General features: G+C 36.7%; 1 protein-coding gene across 9 annotated transcripts in view; it reads right to left on the reverse strand.

Moving 5' to 3' along the window:
• The window catches only part of lrba (LPS responsive beige-like anchor protein), a 260,811-nt gene that overhangs the window by 196,958 nt on the left and 43,061 nt on the right, over window positions 1-20,792 (reverse strand). For all 9 annotated transcript variants that reach the window (XM_038271819.1, XM_038271823.1, XM_038271825.1 and 6 more), the window contains exons 12-22: window positions 20,156-20,308; window positions 18,746-18,914; window positions 17,701-17,780; window positions 17,326-17,388; window positions 16,748-16,845; window positions 16,478-16,570; window positions 14,744-14,852; window positions 14,380-14,461; window positions 11,229-11,352; window positions 10,934-11,126; window positions 85-1,434 (exon numbers count right to left, since the gene is read on the reverse strand). In XM_038271819.1, the coding sequence (XP_038127747.1) occupies window positions 85-1,434; window positions 10,934-11,126; window positions 11,229-11,352; window positions 14,380-14,461; window positions 14,744-14,852; window positions 16,478-16,570; window positions 16,748-16,845; window positions 17,326-17,388; window positions 17,701-17,780; window positions 18,746-18,914; window positions 20,156-20,308 (2,514 nt within the window). The remainder of the gene's footprint in view (window positions 1-84; window positions 1,435-10,933; window positions 11,127-11,228; window positions 11,353-14,379; window positions 14,462-14,743; window positions 14,853-16,477; window positions 16,571-16,747; window positions 16,846-17,325; window positions 17,389-17,700; window positions 17,781-18,745; window positions 18,915-20,155; window positions 20,309-20,792) is intronic.

Consider the following 20,792-nt stretch of genomic DNA (forward strand, 5'->3'; position numbering starts at 1 on the left):
TTTAAACCAATAAAAAACAACTTTAAAATCCAAGCAGGATTGAAAAGGACATTTAATGGTGAGAACCAATAAATAGATGCATACTGCGGCAGGGGTCTCCTTCAGTTCAAGTCTCTCTGTATCGATGGCCACGTTTGCCACGTCAAGTCGGGCGATTTTAATCTCTTTGGTCTTGGGGGCAGAATTTGAGCCCTTGCTGGTGGTAGAGCTAGAGCTGGCAGTGCTGCTGTCGGGGGCACCAGCGAGGGTCCCCTCTGCAGTGAGCTCACTGGACTTTGAAGCTGGGTCTTGTGAGGTTACCTCTGCAGCTGCAGGAGCGTCCTGGACTGAAGGAATTGCTGAAACATCTGAGGCCTGCTGGTCTGTAGCAGCACCTTCCGCTACAGAGGAAGACTGTGAATCATTTACATTTTCTTTGGTGGGTTCTTTGACACTTTGATCCTCTGTTTCAGCGGGAGATGTCTGACTTTTTGAGCAAGACACCTGATTCTCTACAGATGCTTCCTTTGCTTCTTTCCCAACAGTCTCTAATTCCTTTTTGCCATCGACCATTTCTGTCCCTTCTTTTTGGAGCTCTTTTGTTTTGCTACCATCTTCTTCTTGCTTATCTTCCTCTTTTTTAAATAGTTCTCCTTCCTCTCCTGTAGCAGCTGAAACATAGGAGGAATCTTCTTGACTATCATCTACATCGCTTGGGTTAATCTGGTCACTGATTGACGACACGTCAACCAAGTCCTCGTTTAAGACAGAGGCTCCGCCCAGAACACTGTTCTCCAGAGAAGCTGAAGGTTCAGGGGACATTTGCTCAACCTGGTCTCCTTCTTCAGACACCCCAGAATGTTGTTCTGCTGTAGAAGGTGGATCACCTTTTTCATCCTGGGTCTCTGCATCATCATTGGTTGAAACAACAGAGTCTTTCACCACCTCCTTGGTATTTGCACCAGCAGCTCCACTCTGAACACTTCCAGCCGTTTCTGGATCCTCGTTGCTCTTCTCGGTTGCTGGTTTAACTGATTCCTCCTGTTTTTCTACATTTTGGTGCATCACAGTAGCTCCAGTTTCTTTGTCAACATTTGATTGATCTCCAGAGGACTCGTCCATTTTCACTTCCTGCCCTTGCTCGGTGCTGGGTGGGATGTTGGTCACATTGCTGGATGAAGTGTTTCTTTCCTCTGCAGCCTCCACTGGTGTTGAGGCAATAGTGGAACTAGATGCAGACTCCATGGAACGTTGAGGCTCTGTGTTTACTGTGAGCTTGATGGCCGTTGAGGGTGCTATCTCTTCAGCAAGTGGCCCGTTAACAGATTTCGAGTCTTCAGAGCTTTGGCTGACACCAGAGATGGTACGGATGGTGCTCCGAGAGCTTGTAGAGCCCTGCTGCTGGTACTGACGGAACATGCGGGACAAACTTTCTTTGTGCTGCTCAAATGTCACCTGTGAATGTACAATTAATAGCAGTGTTAGAAGTCTCACTATTAGAGATAATACTAAGGATTTCATGAGCATGTACTATATGACAATAAAACTAGATGCAGAATAATAGGCGGTAAATAAAAACTAAAAGTCCTGTTTCTTTGACAAATTTTTTTTTTCTAAACTTATCTTCCTTGTTTATAAACTCATTTTAGTGTTTCTCTAACTTCTCCAACCAAGCATCAGGATGGGAAAGAAAAGGCCTGTAAGCTCATTTGATGGTGGTATGGTTTCTGGTGCTAGTCGGACTCTTTTGAGCAAATCAGGAACTGGTGTTCCTCTGGGATTTCAAAACACACAACCCTTTATTGGGTTTAGAGGATAGTTTAAAAATGAAAAAATATATATATATATGATTATGCCTTATTTGTGTGATAAAAAAATGGGACCACTGCATTGATAGAACGACAACTTTCTCAAGAAACTCTTCACAATGGAGTAATGGTATTTTCAGTCATTATTTCTGAAAGCTAGATACGTCAATCCTTTAATCAACAGAATTACTTCAGCTGAAAACAGGAAACTAAGGGTCGATCAGCAAACCCAGATGACTTTTCTGTTGAGCCTAAATCAACTGCAATATTTAAATCTAGCTCTACTTGTCTTTTCTCAGTAAGTAGACATCAAAGTATGCTGTAACAAAAAAAGGTGGCATCAAAGATCTGTGAATGGTTTCAAATAACCCGTCTATATGAGGAACTGCTCTTCCACTACCAAACATTTCTAAAATGCTACGAAAACCAAATACTTAAGTATGTAACAGATTAACAATTCATAATTTTTTTTTTTTTCAAATATATTGCATCAGACTATGTCTTCCATTTTTTAAATGAATGACTGAAAAAAACATTAAATAAAACATACTGGTGCCATTTTGAGAGGCACAGATCTCAAAGAACAGATTAAAAAGCCCAGTTTTAACGGAGCCAATTAAGGGTTAATTAATTGTGTTGAAAATATTTGACTTATTAAATCAATATGAATTAGGTCATCCAGGATATTTTGTCACGTCTTCAATTGTAGGTCTAAGAGAGAAATGCTAAATACCATGTAATTAATCAGGTCATATTTTGTTTTCTATAAAACGGATATAAATAACTTAAATGATACTTGTAGGATCAAAGGTTTTGGTGCATGTTAACTAATAACACTTGGGCAGAGGTATCAAAAGTATAAATGTTTCTTACTCCAGTATAAATCCTACTTGTACTTCTGTAAACGTTTTACTTAAGTAAAAGTACCATTTTTAAAACTACTTAAAGTATAAAAGTAAAAGTAATGCAGGCAAAATGTTAAGGACAGATGCTTTATTGTTCTACCCTATTAAAGGAACATTTTTCTACTATTCTGGATGATTATTTCCATATATTTAATCTTATTAGTTTTTATAACTAATGGTAACCATGTCAAACATAACTTTGCATCATCTTGAAATTTATTGTGGTATGTGGGGAACAACAAATTTATGCAGTGCCAAGTCCAACCACAAAGAAATTGTCTGGATAAAACAAATTATTTCGTTTTTGTTTTTTTAAATATAATATTGAAATTGTAATATAAATGTCAACAGGGGATAACGAAAATGAGCTTAAATTGGACAGAATAACAAGTCTATTTTTAAAATGTAAGAAGTAGAAGTAAAAAGTTGTCCAGAAAATAATTACTCCAGTATAGTATAGATAGCCAAAATGTCTACTTAAGTAAGGTCATGAAGTATTTGTACCTTGTTACTTGACACCTCTCACACTGGGAAAGTAAACAAACAAAAAACAGTGACATATGCTAGATTTTTTCAGCTTCTATTTAGTTTTTAAATGATATCAAATGTCTAACTACTCATTTCACAACTCTTACGCTTCTAAATAAGAAACAGGAAGATAATGTCAGGATTCCTCTTTAATTTAATCTAAGTGCATCATGTAACCACTGGGACCATTAATGGGTAACTGGCATATTTAAAACTTCAGTCCTGTGAGCATCTGCCCAAGGCCTATTAACCTCTATCAGTCTTCTTACCATCTGATACGGTTAGCCTAGACTGCTAGTATATACCCACAATGGTTTGCAGTGGCATTTGAGGAAGGAGCTGTCCATGTAAGCAGTCATAGATTAGCAGTAGATACTATTAGTTTGTGTCTTTTAGCTGTGCTGAGTGCGTGTCCGGCATTGGCAAATCCTCCCACGCCTAATTTAAGACCCAGCATTAATCACTGGGCTTGGAGCTCAGAGTCGAAGATGGGCCTATGATGGGGTGGGGGAGAAACCAAACCCACTTTGCTGATTTTTCACCTGGGGCTATTTGGACAGAAGAGGGGAAGAAGAAGGAAGAAAAAAAAAAGAGGGGAAACTAAGAAGGAAAGAACATGAGAACACTGAAGATGAAAGGGCAAGAACAAAATCCAAAAGAAAATAAAGAAAGTGAGTGATTAAGAGAGGAAGAAAGGAAAGAGGAAGAAAGAGGCTGATTATTTGTAATTAATTAGGCGTTATTGTTCTAAATTAGCCGGCTACATGGGTGCTCATTAATCTTCTGTAGTGGGAAGCAGTGACTGGTAATCTATAGCCTGTTTCTGAGTGCACAGCCTACTCTAAATGCAACAGTGGTCCGTCTTTTTCCCCTCTTCCACCCACTTTCCCACTGATCACACCAGACGACCTTCCAACCCATTAGTTTGAGCTTAATTTGACATTTATCATTTTTAGCAATTAAAAGGCTGCATTAAGGCTGCATTAAGGCTGCACTGCTGCGGACATTATGCAGGAAAGTGGTGAAGCACATAACATCATAGATTAAGGATGTTGTCTGTACATTACGATGATGTATGCTGGTCTTAAAAGGGGCTCTGCAACAGATCCAGTTACCACTAGACAGAGGCGGTATATGTCTGTGTGGTTTTTGAGAGACCATTTAGCTCTGCTCAAAAATACAGAAACTGCCCTGGGTGGCTAAGGCATCAGTGCTGATCTAATCTAATTTCAGTTTACTCAATGACTCGACTGCTCTGGCAATAGTGGGTTATGAAAAAAAACGTTATGATGATGTAGGGGCTTTTCTAATTTGACAGGTAACATGGTATTAGCTGCATAAAACACGCTTTCTTCAGTTGTTTAGCATTTTAAGCTTAAATACAGCACAGTGTTCTTTCTATAACCTTGGGCTAAGATTATAACAGGCTATTTGTAATGCATCAAAAAAAAAAAAAATTGGATGATAACATACAAAAAAAAAAAAAAAAAAAAAAAAAAAAAAAAAGACAGTCAGCTAGTCAACACACAACATCATATAAAACTTCCAAATTCCCATTAGCTTCATATAATAAAATGTAGATTATTCAGCACATAAGGATGCAGAAGGTCAGGTTAACAAAATGCTAACTTTGAAAACCTTTTCCTTCTTGTTATGAACTTTTAAGACCTTGGTTGCACATTACATATGGGAATGGGTTGGCTGTACACTCCTAATCCAATTGGCTAAATGTAATTAAACATCCAACTAAGAGGAAAGGAAAAACAGGCAACCAGTCCTTTGCTGCTGTTGCATTCATGTAGATTTGCCCTTTAAAAAACAATCTGCATCCTATCTTCATGTCAAAACAATGTTCTTAGTTTGTCTGCTTGTTGTTTGCCGTGTTTTTTGCTACTAGGCATCAACGATGTTCATGTGCAGCAATTATCCACACAAAAAGGAAGCTTCTAGCTTTATAAGCTACATATTTAAAAGCCTTAAACAAGCATATATCCTTTGAGTCATTTTAGAACTAAGCAAATAAAATGTCTCGTCCAGTAAGAACTGCTTCTTAAAAAGTCAGTTACTGATTCAGCCTAAGCAGTAAAACACAGTATTTTACTATCCTGCTCACTGTGTGTAGTGTCAAGACATACATTACTTTTTTAAGCCTATTGTCCATCAGCAAAAAAAAAAAAAAAAAGGCTTCTCAGTCAAGTCCTATTTATACCTCAGAGAACAAGTCATTGAATACAAAAATACAAAAAAGTTTAAATAAAAAAAGATAAGGGATGTTACGAATTCAGTTGTCCTCAAATTGTACTACGAGTTTCCGACTCCAAAAAAGCTGAAGTCACTTAAAGACTTTATAGCTGCTGCTACCAAATTTCTCAGTATAGGTATGTGATTCTGACAACAGCAACAGGCTCTTTATAGCCATCCGCAGTTTGATGTTAAAAGGGATCAAAAGTGAATAATGTGTCAACCTTCTACCTTTCTCCTGTCATGATGTACCTAATGGTTTTAAACACGTTAAGATCTTGAAATATTAAAAAAGGGGTTTTGCTAAAAAAAAAAAAAAACAATACTGTATTATTTCAAATTCCAGCAGAAGAAAATCAGCAAAGTGATCAATGCAAACACCTGTTCTAGTTTCTACTCTTTATCTCTTTTGGGCCTAATATGTAATGAAGCCAGTTGAGAGTAGGAGAGTGAAGGGCATAGGAGAGTCAAGGGCTCTCTCTTTTAGAGGGCTCCTTGTTCTCAAACTGAGTCTTGTGCAGAGATGGATGAGGGGCACCTTGGAGGGGATGTGTGAACTGAGACTGGGAGGGCTGTGATGTCAGTGTGCCCACCTGCAAGCACATCTGTCTGTTAACAAGACATGCATGCAGATATGCTCCTTTGCAGATGACTGACAGAAATATATACACAAAGTGCACACTTGAAAACTGATCTCAAGTGTAAAGGTCCCTTTAAGGTTGAAGGGGTTGTACTGTAGCTCATTTTTCAATATAAAAATCAGAACACCCTGGTTTTCCAAGATTACAACTGGTTTGTTATGTTAGACTGTTAGAGTTACTCTATGTAGACAAGAACAGACACAATTCTAATAGATTCTGTGAAAAAGCATTTGCTGTATTTGTTCTGCGTTAATGTTTTTAGTCACACTAAAATGCTTTGGGATATGAAACAGATTTTAGGGTGAATTCACACCAAGAAAGTTGTTTATTTGTTTTTTGTTCGGTGCACGTGGTTTTCACATTGTACTTTTTACAATTGTGTGACAGTTGCTGCTTTAAACAATTAGGGCTAAGCAGAGTACAGACCTGAAAATCTCTCTTATTTAGAATGGGATTGGGAAAAAAATTGTTCAAGCTAAAGGAGATTATGTGATCTGGTCCGTGCCCCAATATGATGGTAGCAGCAATTTTAAGCAAAAGACGGCAAAACGAGTAAAACATCTAGCATTCACCTTTCTTACAGACCCTGTTGCATTGGTTCATTCGTACCAAAGAGGCATACAGTTCCTGTTGTTGGGACATATGAGGCTGGTTTGTACTCACAACCAAAGCAAACCGTTTGTTTGACTGAGAAAACTAAGTTTGTTTTCAAACAAAAGGGGTGATGCTGAAATGGACTAGAGTCTGAACATGGCAGGTACAAAAACACCGTTGTTGTCAGACAAAGACAGATAAAATTAAAAATGCAGTTAAGATTTTATAGTAATTATAAAGCCAACCCAGACCAACCTTACCTTTTGTGAAAAAGTAATTCCTACTAAACCCAAGAACTGGTTTTGCCATCCTTGGTGGCAAAAGATGCGGATGGGGGAAAAAAAAAGCTACTACCATCTATGCTTTTTCACTCTTTGTTCACTCTCTGCCATATTGTTTTAATTGAAGTTCATTCATAACAGGCAATATCACAACATCCTGATTGCAATCGACTGTATTGTCTAAAAATTTGCCTTTTCATGTACTGTAGTAATACCTTTAAAGGGTCACTTTCTAGTGTATTTTAATTATTCCTCTGTTAAATAACCCGAGTTTGCTTAGCCTTAGTTGAGTGACTGAGTTTTAGAAATAGTTTTTTGATACCATTAAGTCAAAATGTCCACCTGCTTTACTTCTTTTGATGAAGAACTATTGTTTCAGTCTATTATTTCTCTATATCCATCATATTCAGTGTGTTTTCTCATGTGATAGAACTCACATTGTCAGAGCTCCAGTCCATCAGCTTTAATACTACAGCTCTAGTGTCACAGACAAACTTTCTGTAAAAATGTATGGAATCTGGAGCCAAACCAGCTTCAAAAGACATTAGTATGAATTGTCTCTTTCTGCAACAGAAGGGCATAATTGTGCATTTAGCATTATCGGTCACCTATAAGGGTGTTTTAACCAAACACTTTGCCATGATTTGTTTTGTAAGAGACGTTAATCCCTAAATGAGGCAGGTAGGGTTTGTGTGCATGAGGGAGAGCAACTTTGAGGACCGGAGCAAACCAGGCTCCTTTTTTTTTTGCTCACTTGGCAAAAATCTGTGGAAAGTTATGCACCTCAGTGGCTTATTTACATGTTGTGTAGCTTGGAAATACAAGTAAAAATGGAATAAAAGGCATCTTTAGCACATGGTGTGCATCTATGTATGTGCATTTGCTTGGGGATAGAGAGAGTCTTTGCTTACCTGTACAAAATGCTGTAAAACTCTCTTTTATCACTTTAACTTTGTTTTATAATGTTTTATGTTATGTTTGTTTTATACTTGTCACCTAAATAAAACCTCTCCATAATAATATTTTTGTTATATGTAGTTATCAAAGTTAAACTAAATGTTTAACCTTATATCTATAGAAACTGGTTTCATTTCCAAGTTCAATTATTTAGTTCTCCGTGTACAATTAGTTAAAGAAAAAAAGTAATCGAGATGGGGGGGAGGTTCATTTTCTTTTTTCCAACAAAATTATCCATCATATAGTAAGAGTTAGCATGAGTTTGACTACCCAGGTTAAATATTCAGTTCTACCTTTACAGAGAAGCAAAGCTTCTGCCTGCTATTCAAAGTGTTTAAGAACTGTATCCAATTCAGTTAATGTATGCAATTTATAGTCATTTTGAGGTGCTTTAGGTGGCATATAAAGGCAGATCAGCTATGACTTATGTTTTTGGAGATAATTTGTCAAGTTTTTCAGGTTGGCCAATCCATGGCTCTCAATCTAGCTCACTAGTGAATCCTTAGAAATGGTTTTGAAACTCTTTCCAGGCTGAAATCTCTGGTCATAAATATCCATAGATCGTGACATGTGTTGATTTCTGAGATTTCTTTTAAAGAACTCACCATTTCCCTGACAGGCTCTTTAAAAAGGGCTTATATTATGCACATTTTTTTCGGTTTTAACAAGGGTTAAAAGATTTTTGCATCTTTGAATATTCTTATTTACTTTTTCTTAATTAATTTTTCCACCTACATAAATATAATAATTTTAAAGCAGCAGTTTTATTTTTTATTTTTCAGGGTGTCTAGTGAAGAGCTTCCGATGTATTAATTTGACACAATCAAGTGTGTCAAAAAAATAAAATTTCCTCTGCTTTTAATATTCTGCAAAAAAAAACAAAAAGTGCTTCATTTGTATCTTATGGTCAAGTATATGTATCAATATTTAAATAAATTACTTCAGCATAACTGAATTTTTTGCTAAATTACTTGAGCAGCTGTAGAACATTGGCGCAATTTTTAAAATACAAATGTTATAAAATTTGATTTTAAATCTGAAACCATTAGCAAATCTAAATTTGTTTCCAGAGTGATAAAGATAGACCGATACATCGACCGGCCAGAGTTTTTAACCGATATTGGTGTTTCTTTACCTGTATGTGATGTGTTTGCGGATGTTGCGGTGAGGAGCATGCACTGCTTTTCACTCAATTCTGCTTTCTATTATTAAGATTTAATTTGATTTGTTAATTTTATTTTTATTTTTTATTTATATTGAGACGTATAAAATTTGTTACTGGGCCTGGAAAAAAAATAAAAAAGTCAGCAATTGGCATCACCTATAAGGAATTAGATTGATGATAAAAAAAAAAAAAAAAAAAAAAAAAAAAACAGTACTGGCATTAAAAATCCTGTATTGGGTATCCATGTTGTGATACTTTGAGAATTTCATTGTTGGAACCAGCTAATCTAAGTCTGTAATAGAGGATAATGTGCATTTCTAAAAGAATATCTGCACATCAGTTCTGGAGGATCCCAGTGGGATTGTTGTATTTATGAGGCCTTGTTTCGCCCACTGCTCTTGCATTGCAACGATGAATATTCAATGTCCTTTGAAAAAAGGACTTGCTAGAAACCCAGGAGAGTAGGATAAAAAAAAAATGCGGCTGCTAACTTGGAATCACCCAAACACACAGAGTCCCACACACACATACACCAGCACATTGCCCTGCAGCAGTGGGAGGAGAGAGCAACAGTGACAAACAACTCTGGTGCTACAAAGGTGGCAGCAAATCTATCAAACGGGACAATAAAATTGCAATTGAGTTTCTTTAGCTTTTCTCCATAGCAGATGCATGTATCTTGGTGGCTTGCACTCGCTGCAAATAAATTCACTAGATGCACAGAAGGTTCACTTTCATTGCATGTGTAAAATTCTTCGGGATGCCGTAAAAACAGCACAGATCTTGAGCAATTATTGGGCTAATAATGGGAATTTTGTACCAGTTTCTAAATCACTCCTGAGCAAATATTTGTTTTGAAGCCTAAGAAAATAATAATTTAGATATTTCTATATTTTTTTAACCACTATAACTTAAATTTTGGAATTTTTTGAGTGCATTGCGCAAACAATTTGTTTTAAATGTCTCAGAAGTAATTTCATGGGTATGCCACACTTTGTGTCTCCTGTTCAGTCGTGGAGAGATGCACCCCACTAACAACCTTCTTTCCCAAAGGTGTGTGTGTGCCCCCTGTTGGACGGCAGCCTTCACAGCACCCCCAGGTGACTGAGGACCGTCTCATATCACCAGCACTTCCTTCACTCGACTTACAATCTGCCAGGGTTAAAAGCCCCCCAGACCACAATCTGACACCAACCTCAATTATTTCACTGCCCTGGAACAGAGTCATGTAATGTGATATCAACAAAGTATTTCTGAAGCAGTATTTTGAATGCAGCTTTTGGAGATAATAAGTGCCAGCAGTTTATTCTTATCTGTTCAGTGTGAAAGAGAGAAACTCTTAGCATAAATAAAGGAAAGGCCGACGGGATTCAGTCCAATCGGTTCGTACTGTAATGAGCTTTTAAATTATAATCAGTGTAAAGCTTTCATAGTTTAATCTGATGGGCAAGGGGAGTGTAGCTTAGGTTACAGTGTTAGCATATAGAGCAGGAGTTAAAAAGGCAGACGATGGGGATAATGGCCTGTAAGTTCTTCTATGATGAGCTGCATTTTCTCAGTCACATGTGACCCAGTTGCTCGGATTTTAGCTGCAGTCCAAGTGAGGGTGACGGTTAAAGTTACAGTTATGTGATGAGTGTTTAGGTTAACGATATTGCTGCAAGATGTGAGCGTGTGGGTTACATGCTGTTGAGTTTATACAAAGTGACAGCATCCAACGGAATCCAAAGGGAGGAAAAAGAAAACTAGAAAAAAAAAGTTTTGGTGTTTTGGTTTTTTTAGAGACAGATTCAACTGCAAGAGAGCTGTGCATGGACATAATGAGCACCCTGACCTTGGAATGGGTGATGGACAGGGTGTCCACCCAGACGCGCCAGCCGCCCCACTCGTATTTGATGGCGTGGTATAGCAGGATGCGGAAGATGGCGTACACCATCTCAGTAATTTTCTGCTCCTCGTTGTTTCTGGGGTTGACGAAGGACAGGGAGAGCATCCACTCCTGCCACACCGAGCACTGCAGCAGGCTCCTGAAACAATAAAAACACACAGCAATGAGAGCGTGCAGTAAGGCTTACTGTATCGCCACGTGGGTCTGTGCCTCTACACCCTGCGAAAGGTGGGCTTTTTACCTGCGGTTCTCTCGGCTGTTATTGAACAGTTTGATCATGTCTGACAGAAACACCCTGCGAACTTCCATACTCTCAGGCGATTGGGGAGAGTTCTTTAGGAGAGCAGCGATTACCTTCAGGATCTCTGGAAGAGAAAAAACAGACAAGAATAAAGTCCTTATTCTATTCATTATCTCTGAAAAGGAGAACGTAACTAACCAGAAAAAAATCCCAGAAATTTTTCTTTTATTAGCCATTTCTAGTAAACGGTCTTCAATGTTTTGCAAAAGGCATCAGTCCCATTTTTAATCTCTACCTTATTTGGATTTTTACTGTTTGTCCAATTAAATGCTGCATACAAAATTGATGTGTGCTGTAGGCATTCCCTTTACTTTGAAAAAAAGTACTCTGGAAAAAAATCGAATAAACTAAATGCACGGAAAAGTTACCAAATAAGTAAACAAAATCACCCGCATATAACTTAAGCTATATAGAAATCTGACTTTCAAATTTCACTTTGTTCACACACTAAATACCAATACAATACATTGCAGTTTGTAGTTAACACAAAATGTGAGAAAAAAGGATTTAGTAAGGTAAACCCTAAATCTACATATTTGTTGAGGTCCAAGAGGCTGTCTCCATTTACAGCGACACACTACAGAAAATCTCATTCTCTCCTATAAAACAAAACAAAAGCCAGGCAAAAACAAAAAAAGGAAAGTTATAATAATGATGTGTATTGCATTGAAATGGTTTTGGAGCTCTTGTAAACAGGCGTGCCAGGGTCCCAGACACTTCTGAAAGGATTTGGCTTTGGTTAAACCGAGGAGACTGACTGTTTAGATTAATTATCTAGACACTGTCAGTGTGCATTTGCACTGAGCAGAGAGATGGTGGGGCTAGGATTTCACTTGTCTCTTCGGAACTTAGTGCTAACCAAAGCACCCCCCTTTGCCCCTGCAGACAGTTGTGTTGTTTCTACGCCTTAGTCACTCAAATTATGAGTCGCTGAACCTTTACCGCCAGAAAATTACCCCAGCATGTAGTGGGAATGAGGACGGAGGGATGGCGTGATCCCTTCTTTTTTTCCATTTGCTCTCGGTTCTTTTCCCTTGAGTTAATTTGAAGGAAATGCTACTTCCTCGGTTTGTTTGATTGGCTCTGACGTTACTAAAGACTGCAATCAGGGGGCCATTTTGGGAGTTTGTCACAGATTAAATCAAGAGAATACAGAGCAAAGAAGAAACAGACCACTGCTCTGTGCTTCATAGCACAAGGGCACATGTACAAACGTCCACAAGGTTTCCATGATATATAAACCGCCTGTCCAGCACGGTTGAGCGGGAGAGTTTTTAACACAATAAAGACCTCTAAGATAATCAGTATGTGACTACAGCAGAGCTTGTCAGATTAAGGCTGGTTGGAAGTAAACCTTGGTTGTGATTACAGCAAGCGCTTGAATTTCAAATTGATTAAAGCCATTTTGCACATGTGCGGGTACAGAAGAAATGGGAGGAAAGAGCTGGAGAAAAAAAAAAAAAAGTCTGAAATATTTCAACATGTAAAAAAACTAAAAGCTGACAGAAAATTGGACAAAAGGATAAAGTTTCTGCAGCATATGAGATCAAAATTATTTTTTTAATTTTATATATATATATATATATCCACCAATAAGAGATCCACATATCATCTTCTGAGAATTTTCCCTGAAGTATTGCTAAATCCGGTATTATTTTCTAAACCTTAAGAAGTTTCTAGAATAACACAAATCAGCAGCACTTTTTCTTTTTTCTTTGTTTACTAAAACATTTTCAGATTAAGGACCTATTGTATCGTCACAATTGATGCATCTAAGATCATCACCTTGTTGTACTGGGACTCCTCAGCTTTTTTTTTTACTATTAAGTCAGGTTTTAGTCTCTCAGACAGCAGAAAAACATCTTTTAGTGATGATCACCATGTGAATATCTCCAGATGTCAACTCAATGTAGTTTATTTATACAGCAGATTTAGAACAAATGTCTTCTCAGGGCAATCTGAAGTAAATCCACTCTAATCATTGATTTGTTCAAAGTTAGTTACAAGCATTCCAATTTGATTATATTTATGAAAGATTTGTTTACAATGTGAATTTGGTAAAGTGTTTCCCATCCAGGGAAACTCGGCTCACTCAGTTAGCAGAGGCTTCTGTGGATGGAAGGCTGCTTGCAGTAGCCAAATTTGCAATCATCCTATACTGTATGCGATGGAGGGAAAGGAAAACAGCCATCCGACAAGAGGAAACCTCAAATGATTTGAAAATGGGTTAACCTGTTTTATTCTAAGGTGAAAATAATGACGCTGATGTGCTAATGGCAGCTTGATCAGACTGCATCATCTAGTAATATATTACCGCCTTAGATTATCCCTTAGGGAGATGACAAGGACACAGAAACGGCCTCATTTATTTATAGCCATTATCATTTTATATTTAAAAATAAGTAACCAGATAAATTTGATATATTTACAACATATAATTATGTATAATCAGTCTAAAAATAAACCACTGTCTGAGCCATTCGTTTTAGAAAGCCAGAGTTTTTTCTGGTTCTAAATAAATGGAGCCAAAAATATTTTTCAGTACCATTTTCAGATTTTCCTAACATTGCTCCAGATTTTAAAAGACACTAAAATTGTCTAGCTGTCATAGTAACACTTTTCACATAGATGCCATCCAAAGAACCGGCAACATTTTAGAGTGAAGAGCAAAAACATTATCTAAAATTTAATATGTTAATGATGAAAAATAAAAATAAAATTTTTATATGAAACTTTCAAAATGTTAGATTCTGTTAAACAGAAGCCTAAATCATTTTATTCCATTTATCTTTCCTTTATTTGCAAGTCAGTCCTGCCAAGGAACAGCCAAGTAATTCGCTTAAACAACCTCATGAGTGTCAATCTGTCACAAAGTGTTTGGACCAGCCTAATGTTTGGATTACATCTGGGATTCAGCAGTAGGAATATACACACAGCTTTTCAAATTTACAGCGTTCATTTGTTAGTATACAGCCCGCCGATCGAAAGCTTCCACTGGGATCATCCTGCGGCAGAATGGGACTGCAGGTATGCAGACACTGAGCTGCTGGGGATGATTTAGAGGAGCAATGTGGCGCTGGGAGGCACTTACGAGGGTTGAGAATCTTCACGGTGGAGTCGGGGTCTGGATGTTGCTTGTGGATCACTTGAGTACAGATCTGCTCGGTCAAAATCTACGAGGTTACAGAAAAGAGGATCATAGTCCAATTAATCCGAGCAATAACAGAAATAAACAACAGTCCGACACGTGTTTACACTCTAATTATTAATCTAAACTACTGTACCTTTTTTAAAAGATAAGATACTTTACTCATTTATAATTGTATCTTAATCCAGTTTACACACACCAGTAATCAGAACATTAAACATTGACCAAAACTATACTGCAGATTATTATAGAACATGTCTTCTTATATACTGCCTCTAGAATCAACAATCAGCTAATGCAGACTGACCTCAAAGAGGCTGTTGTAGGTTGTCATGGTGAACGGGTTGGAGTGAAGCATCAGGCGTTCTGAGAGCAGCGAAAAAAGGCCGGAAGTCAGCATGACCTCAGACTTCCTCCTGATCAGGACGGTAGAGGAGATGGACAGATCAGTGGAAGGACTCGTTTGTTCAAAATAGTTCCATGAGGAAAAACATCACTACATAATAACGGAAATGCTTCCAATCAGTTTACTATGTCTGAACAGTACAACCTGGAGTTTTAGATCAATGGCATACAATCAGTGGCTAACAGAATGATCTGGTTAAAATGTCCAGATACAGCTGACATATTTAGGATAAAAAAGTTAAGCAAATATCATGCGGATTAATAAAAACTATGGAGAAAAAAAAATCTTTGTAGAACCTTTTAAAATGGATTTTAAGATGCTCCTAATTACAATAAAAGATTGTTACATTTGGCAAAACATACATTTTGTTGTATTGTGTGTATATCAATGAAATGTTATGAAATTATCTAAAAAAAAAAAAAATCTATTTAGCTCTTAAAAACTTAAATAGTGATGGTAGGGTGGCCCTCATCTAAACATCTAAAGGCTCCAGAGACTATAGACTGTTTTTTAAAGCAATCAATTTTGGTTTGGCTTTTTAGCTAGATTTTAGTACTTAAGATTTATAATAACATTTTGAGTAGAACAGAAAAAATAAATCTTAAAAACCCTGATTAATCAATTATTTAAAATAGTCATCTACTAATTTAAAAATTTGAGAATCTTTAATTGGCTTTAGCTAAGACAACCACAAATCAGAGCAAGCTAAACTGTATTTATACTGTATATATATATATTTTATATTTCAGATGAAAAACCTTCTGTGTCTGTAAGTATTTTTTACTTAAAACTTCTCAGGTAACTCATGTTTAGCTTAAGTTAACTGAAACCCTGGAGAAAACAACAACAAAAAAAAATCTCCAATTTCACAACTTTTCTATCCAAATATTAATCAGTTAATTCACAAGTAATCAGAGTAATTGATTATTCCAAGTCATGTAGTCCACAGTATAATTGCATTTAACTAAAACTTTAAACCCTCTACTGGTGTTTAATTATATGTTTGAATCAAAAATCTATTTTTTTTTTTTTACAATTTTAATTATTATTGCTTGTAGTTCTATCATTTTTATTATTTTGGAATCCATGGTTTTATTAATCCAATTACTTTTTCTCTGTCCTTTAAACAAACAATACCGTTTTCTTTTGACTCAATTTCCCATCAGTTTTTGTTTTTCTGTCCCTTTTATTTTATCTAATATAAACATTTTGTAAAAGCAATAAACTCATATCCTAATGATTGGTACAATCAGTAAACATTATATGCTGGATAGGAGGTACATTAAGAGTCAAAATATCAAAATACTATCTTTTTTTTTTATAAATAGCTGTTTTTAAGATTCTTGATTTTTATATCCATGTTACAACCTACTAATATTTTTTTAAAGCAATAAAAGAATTTAGCATCATTAGGACCGATTTCTAACTATCCATGGGTTAAACTTTTAAATGTAATTGTAGCAAACAGATACAGGGGGGAAAGAAAATATGGGAGTCAAATCAGTAGTTCATTCCCATGTAGAGTTCAGCAGCCTTTAAAATGCGTAAATTTTCATGTAATGCACTATTAAAATGTTGCACATTCTGTAAAAAAAAGCAACAAAAAAATAAAAACAGTAAAAAGGGAAAACTTACTTTGGGGACAAGCTCCTCAGGAAGTAGCCCATGACCTTTAATGCCTGGACTCTTATCCCCTCATTTTTTGACGCCAGGAGCTTATAAATAACACTGTAAAGACAATTTAAGTATGTGAAATAAATGTGTATAATTGAACTAAATTACACATTAGCTTAAACAAAAAACTAAAACACAAACCGTATATTTACTACAAAAAAAAAAAAAAAAACACTAGCCTGTAATTTCCTCTTGACATACCAATAAAAAAAATAAATAAAAAATAATCACCGTATCCCATTCCGCTGGTCAAAGGCTTGGACCATAGTGCCAGGATGTTCAGACATCAGAGCAACCAGCAACTGCAGCACATCGATGAGATTTTCATCCTGTGGAACACAGAGGAAGCAGGTTGAAGCTGAAGGGCAGCAGTGGGACCAGCTTTCAAAGGGAGACTGTAAATCACCAGCTATTAAAGTTGAACTACCCGTTTAGAGTCAAGGAAGGAGGAAATGAACTGCACTTCTGATGACTTACCAATATCTGCAGTCATAGTTACCAAATTAGCTATAATATATTCAATATAGAGGACAGATGAAAAAAAAGATGCAGAGTGAACCATTGTAATTGCTAATGAAACAGATTTTATTCCCAAGTTCTCCATGCTAAACAGATATTGGATTGATTTGCATCACGTAAGTGTGAACAAATCTACATAGGATGTAAAGAACAACAGATTTTGGAAAGCAAAAGCAGGTAGAAGCTAAAGCAACAGAAGCTAAAGGCTTGCTGATAGAAGGCAATGTTAGCTGGAGCAGTGTTCTGACGCCATCTGGTGGTCGAGTTCATCTCTGCAGGTTGCCGCTTACCTCATGCATGGTAAGGAGGTAGTTGAGGATACTCTGCAGTTCGTCTTCCTTCACACCATGATCCTGAAACCAATGCACACTTCAGGTAAGCCTCGACTAGCCTGGCTGTCCTTCACATAAGCATATCTGTTATAGTATCTAAGGACTCATCAGAGGATCAGAAATTATAATAAATTTTTTTTTTTATTTCCCATGCCTACAAGGAAAAAAGTTCCAGCTGTTCTTTGACTACTTAGAACCAAATAAAGAAGATATAAAACACAAAACATTCAACAAAATACAGTATAAGATATTATTTTGTTCAAAGGTTTGATACAAAGTTAAAAAAAGAGGTAAATTAAATTTTTTGAAATGAAAGTATTGCAATAAGCCTACCTTCATGATAAGCTGCTTGATAAACAGCAGCAGAAAAGCTCTCAAAGAGAGTATCTCCTTCTGACTTGGCCTTGGACCATCTGAAAACCCAAATGCAGTAAAATCAACTAGGATGCACAAGATTAAAACAAGTGAGGTTATCCTTCTTTCTTGTAAGACTATGACTGTAAAGAAAAGGTTCACAAACTCTTCTTCAAAATATGGATGAACAATTAATTCTATTTGCAATATAATCACAGTTATAAAAATGTGATTGTCTAATAGCTAGAGCCTTCAATTTTCTGTAGTGTTACAGTAGATTTAATGAGCACCAGGCCTGTAGGTAGCAGTAATGAGTTTAAAGTGGGTTAAAATGAGTTTAAAGTGGATTAACCACCACATAGGAGGAAGGACAGAGTTGCAGCGAGTGTGAAGATCCATGCATCAGAGTCCTGTAACAATGGACTCCAGACAAACGGGCATCCAAGGCAAAAAAAAAAAAAAAACCCTGGGGCCAAATTGTTTGCTTCTGAATAGTGCAGAGGAAAAAAAATAAATAAAAAAATCGAATTTTAGTCCCCCAAAATATTTTCAGCAGAAATAGCACAGCCCTAATTCAAAACATGATAGAATCAGTAAAGAGTAAAAGTAATAAAAGCGCTATGGAAAGTAAACTAAAGTGCAGATTTATGGAAAATTATGATGAAAAACAAGAAAACAAAATATTGTCAGGTCAAACAAACATCTGTCAGTACATGTTGATGGGTTGATCATAATAGGGGCTCTTATGCCTGTATATTATTGAACAAACACTTTCTGTAGCAGAGTATTTCAAATTTACATGTGATCCCATGATCCCTTAACCTGAAACATGTTACTAAGCAGCAGAATGACAGAGTGACATTCTAGACAATGTGAGAAAGTGAAAAATCCAGAACCAAACTTCCAGTTAGTGCTCCCCAGCTGTTTAACAGTATTTTACTCTTATTTAAGAAGGACCATGATGTTTAGAAGAAACACTGCAGTTAGAAAAACAATGAAAGTAAAAGACAGGGTTCAGTCTTACCAATGCCTTTAGGTGTGACTCCACTGCGGTCGTGAGGATTAACAACCCAGTAGTAGTACTTTAGTGTATGCATGACCTGAAGCACGGTTCCTACCCTGCGAACCGCGTTGTAGATGGTTACCGTGCTGATAAACTCTGTCGCCAAGTACGTGTAGAGAGTCAGCTGCACCTGCACAGACCAAGGGGAATGTGAATAAGAACATGTAGAACACATTATGTCTCAAAGAAATACACCGACAGAGGTTTTTTAATGGACTGAAACTAAATAAATGTAATGAAGAAGTAAGACTAGTATAGATAGTATTTTAATATATTAAATGAAAATCTGAAAATGTAGCTGAAATAAAAATAAACTCCAAGACAACCAACTGCCCTAGTGAAACCGCTCATTAGTGAAGTCTACCTGAGTCTAAACTAAAATCAAATATAGATGTTATGTAAAGACTGTTGGTTCCTTTTATGGCTTCCAGACCCTCCTCCTAAAACTGCAAGTTAAAAGGGAACATTACTCACAAAATGTGTCAATAGGGCAAATTATTTATACAAACAACTAATCATTCCATCATTCATGGAAATGTGCCAAGAAGAAAACCATTGTTGAAATAATCCCATAATAAGCCAGATTTGACAGATTTTAAGATGAGGAATGGCTAACATGTGGAAGAACGAATTTCATTTATCAAATAATAAAAATAGGACTTTCTGCAAGACCTTCTTACATCTCTGCCTTGACATGTGGTGGCAGTATCATGATTTGGGGGATGCTGGTAGCTTGGTTGGACTTTGCACAAGTCCAGCAGAAAATCCAGCTAGAGCAACAATAGGATGATTTGAATCATAGCAGATTTGTGTTTTATAATGATCCAGTCAAAGTAAAGATGGCTCCTGCCACTGCAGACCGTACGTCTAGAAAGCATCGACTAAGAGGGACTGAATACAAATGTCAGGTGTACTGTTAAGATTGAAATTTGTAAATAAAAACTGACGGAGTACCATTTCATGTTGGTCTATTAAATTAAACACTCATAACATATACGCAGCTTTGTAGTTGGAAGGTAACAAAATTTGAAGATCAAGAGGAATTAACATTCTTCAAATCCACTTGATATTTTTCATTTCAGAATTTCAAAACAATACTTTCCCAAGGAGGTTATTTAAGTTTTCTCAAAATGGTTATGATCTTAACTAAAAACGAAAAACAAACCAAAAAAAAGCATCTGAAGCAAAAAAAGGAACCACTGACAGATAGAAAGAAAACAACTAAGTTGAAACTTAAAAGTATGGAATTCAGATCTAAAGCAAGACAAACATCACCTGTTAGTGCCTCCACTGCTGCAAGTATGGAGGACTAAATCAGTGATAACCCATCAAGGAGTGAAACTATGGAGTTTATTGCTGTAATTAAGATACCTTGGCAGGGGCATGGATCCAGATGGCAGGGTTGAACATAATGTGATCACATAGCTGCTTAAGCAAATAGATGCCATTCTGCAGGCTGCTCAGGTATCTGGAGAAGGCCAGAACAATGTCCAGGACGGGCCGTGTGATGTGTACCTTGGAAGACTGGAGCACAGAGGCCAAGGAAGAAGTGTCAGACAGACTTCATGGAGATGTGCTACATTGCCATACATAATAATAGCATATATATATATATATAATATATATATATATATATATATATATATATATATATATATATATATATATATATAAGCAGTCAAGTATACAATAAATGAAAAAAAGATCTATACAACTTCAACCCAAAGCCAATAGCTATGAGATCCCAGCTATGAGATCCCAGCTCCCATCATGCATTGCCCTTAAATGTCTGTCTGTTAGTGTATTTGTAGCAGAGTGGAAGCAACTTTTAATGGGCTCATGATATAAAAAGTTGCCCTGCAATGGACCATGTTGCCCTGCGATGAACTGGCGATCTATCCAGGGTGTACCCCGCCTCTCACACCAGCAACCCTCACAACCCCGTCTGGGATAAAGCGTGATGGATGGATGGATCATATAAAAAGTATCCATTCTATCCATGGGACTG

Source organism: Cyprinodon tularosa, unplaced genomic scaffold, assembly GCF_016077235.1.
Source record: "Cyprinodon tularosa strain WSP-4 unplaced genomic scaffold, ASM1607723v1 ctg81, whole genome shotgun sequence".
NCBI lineage: Eukaryota > Metazoa > Chordata > Actinopteri > Cyprinodontiformes > Cyprinodontidae > Cyprinodon > Cyprinodon tularosa.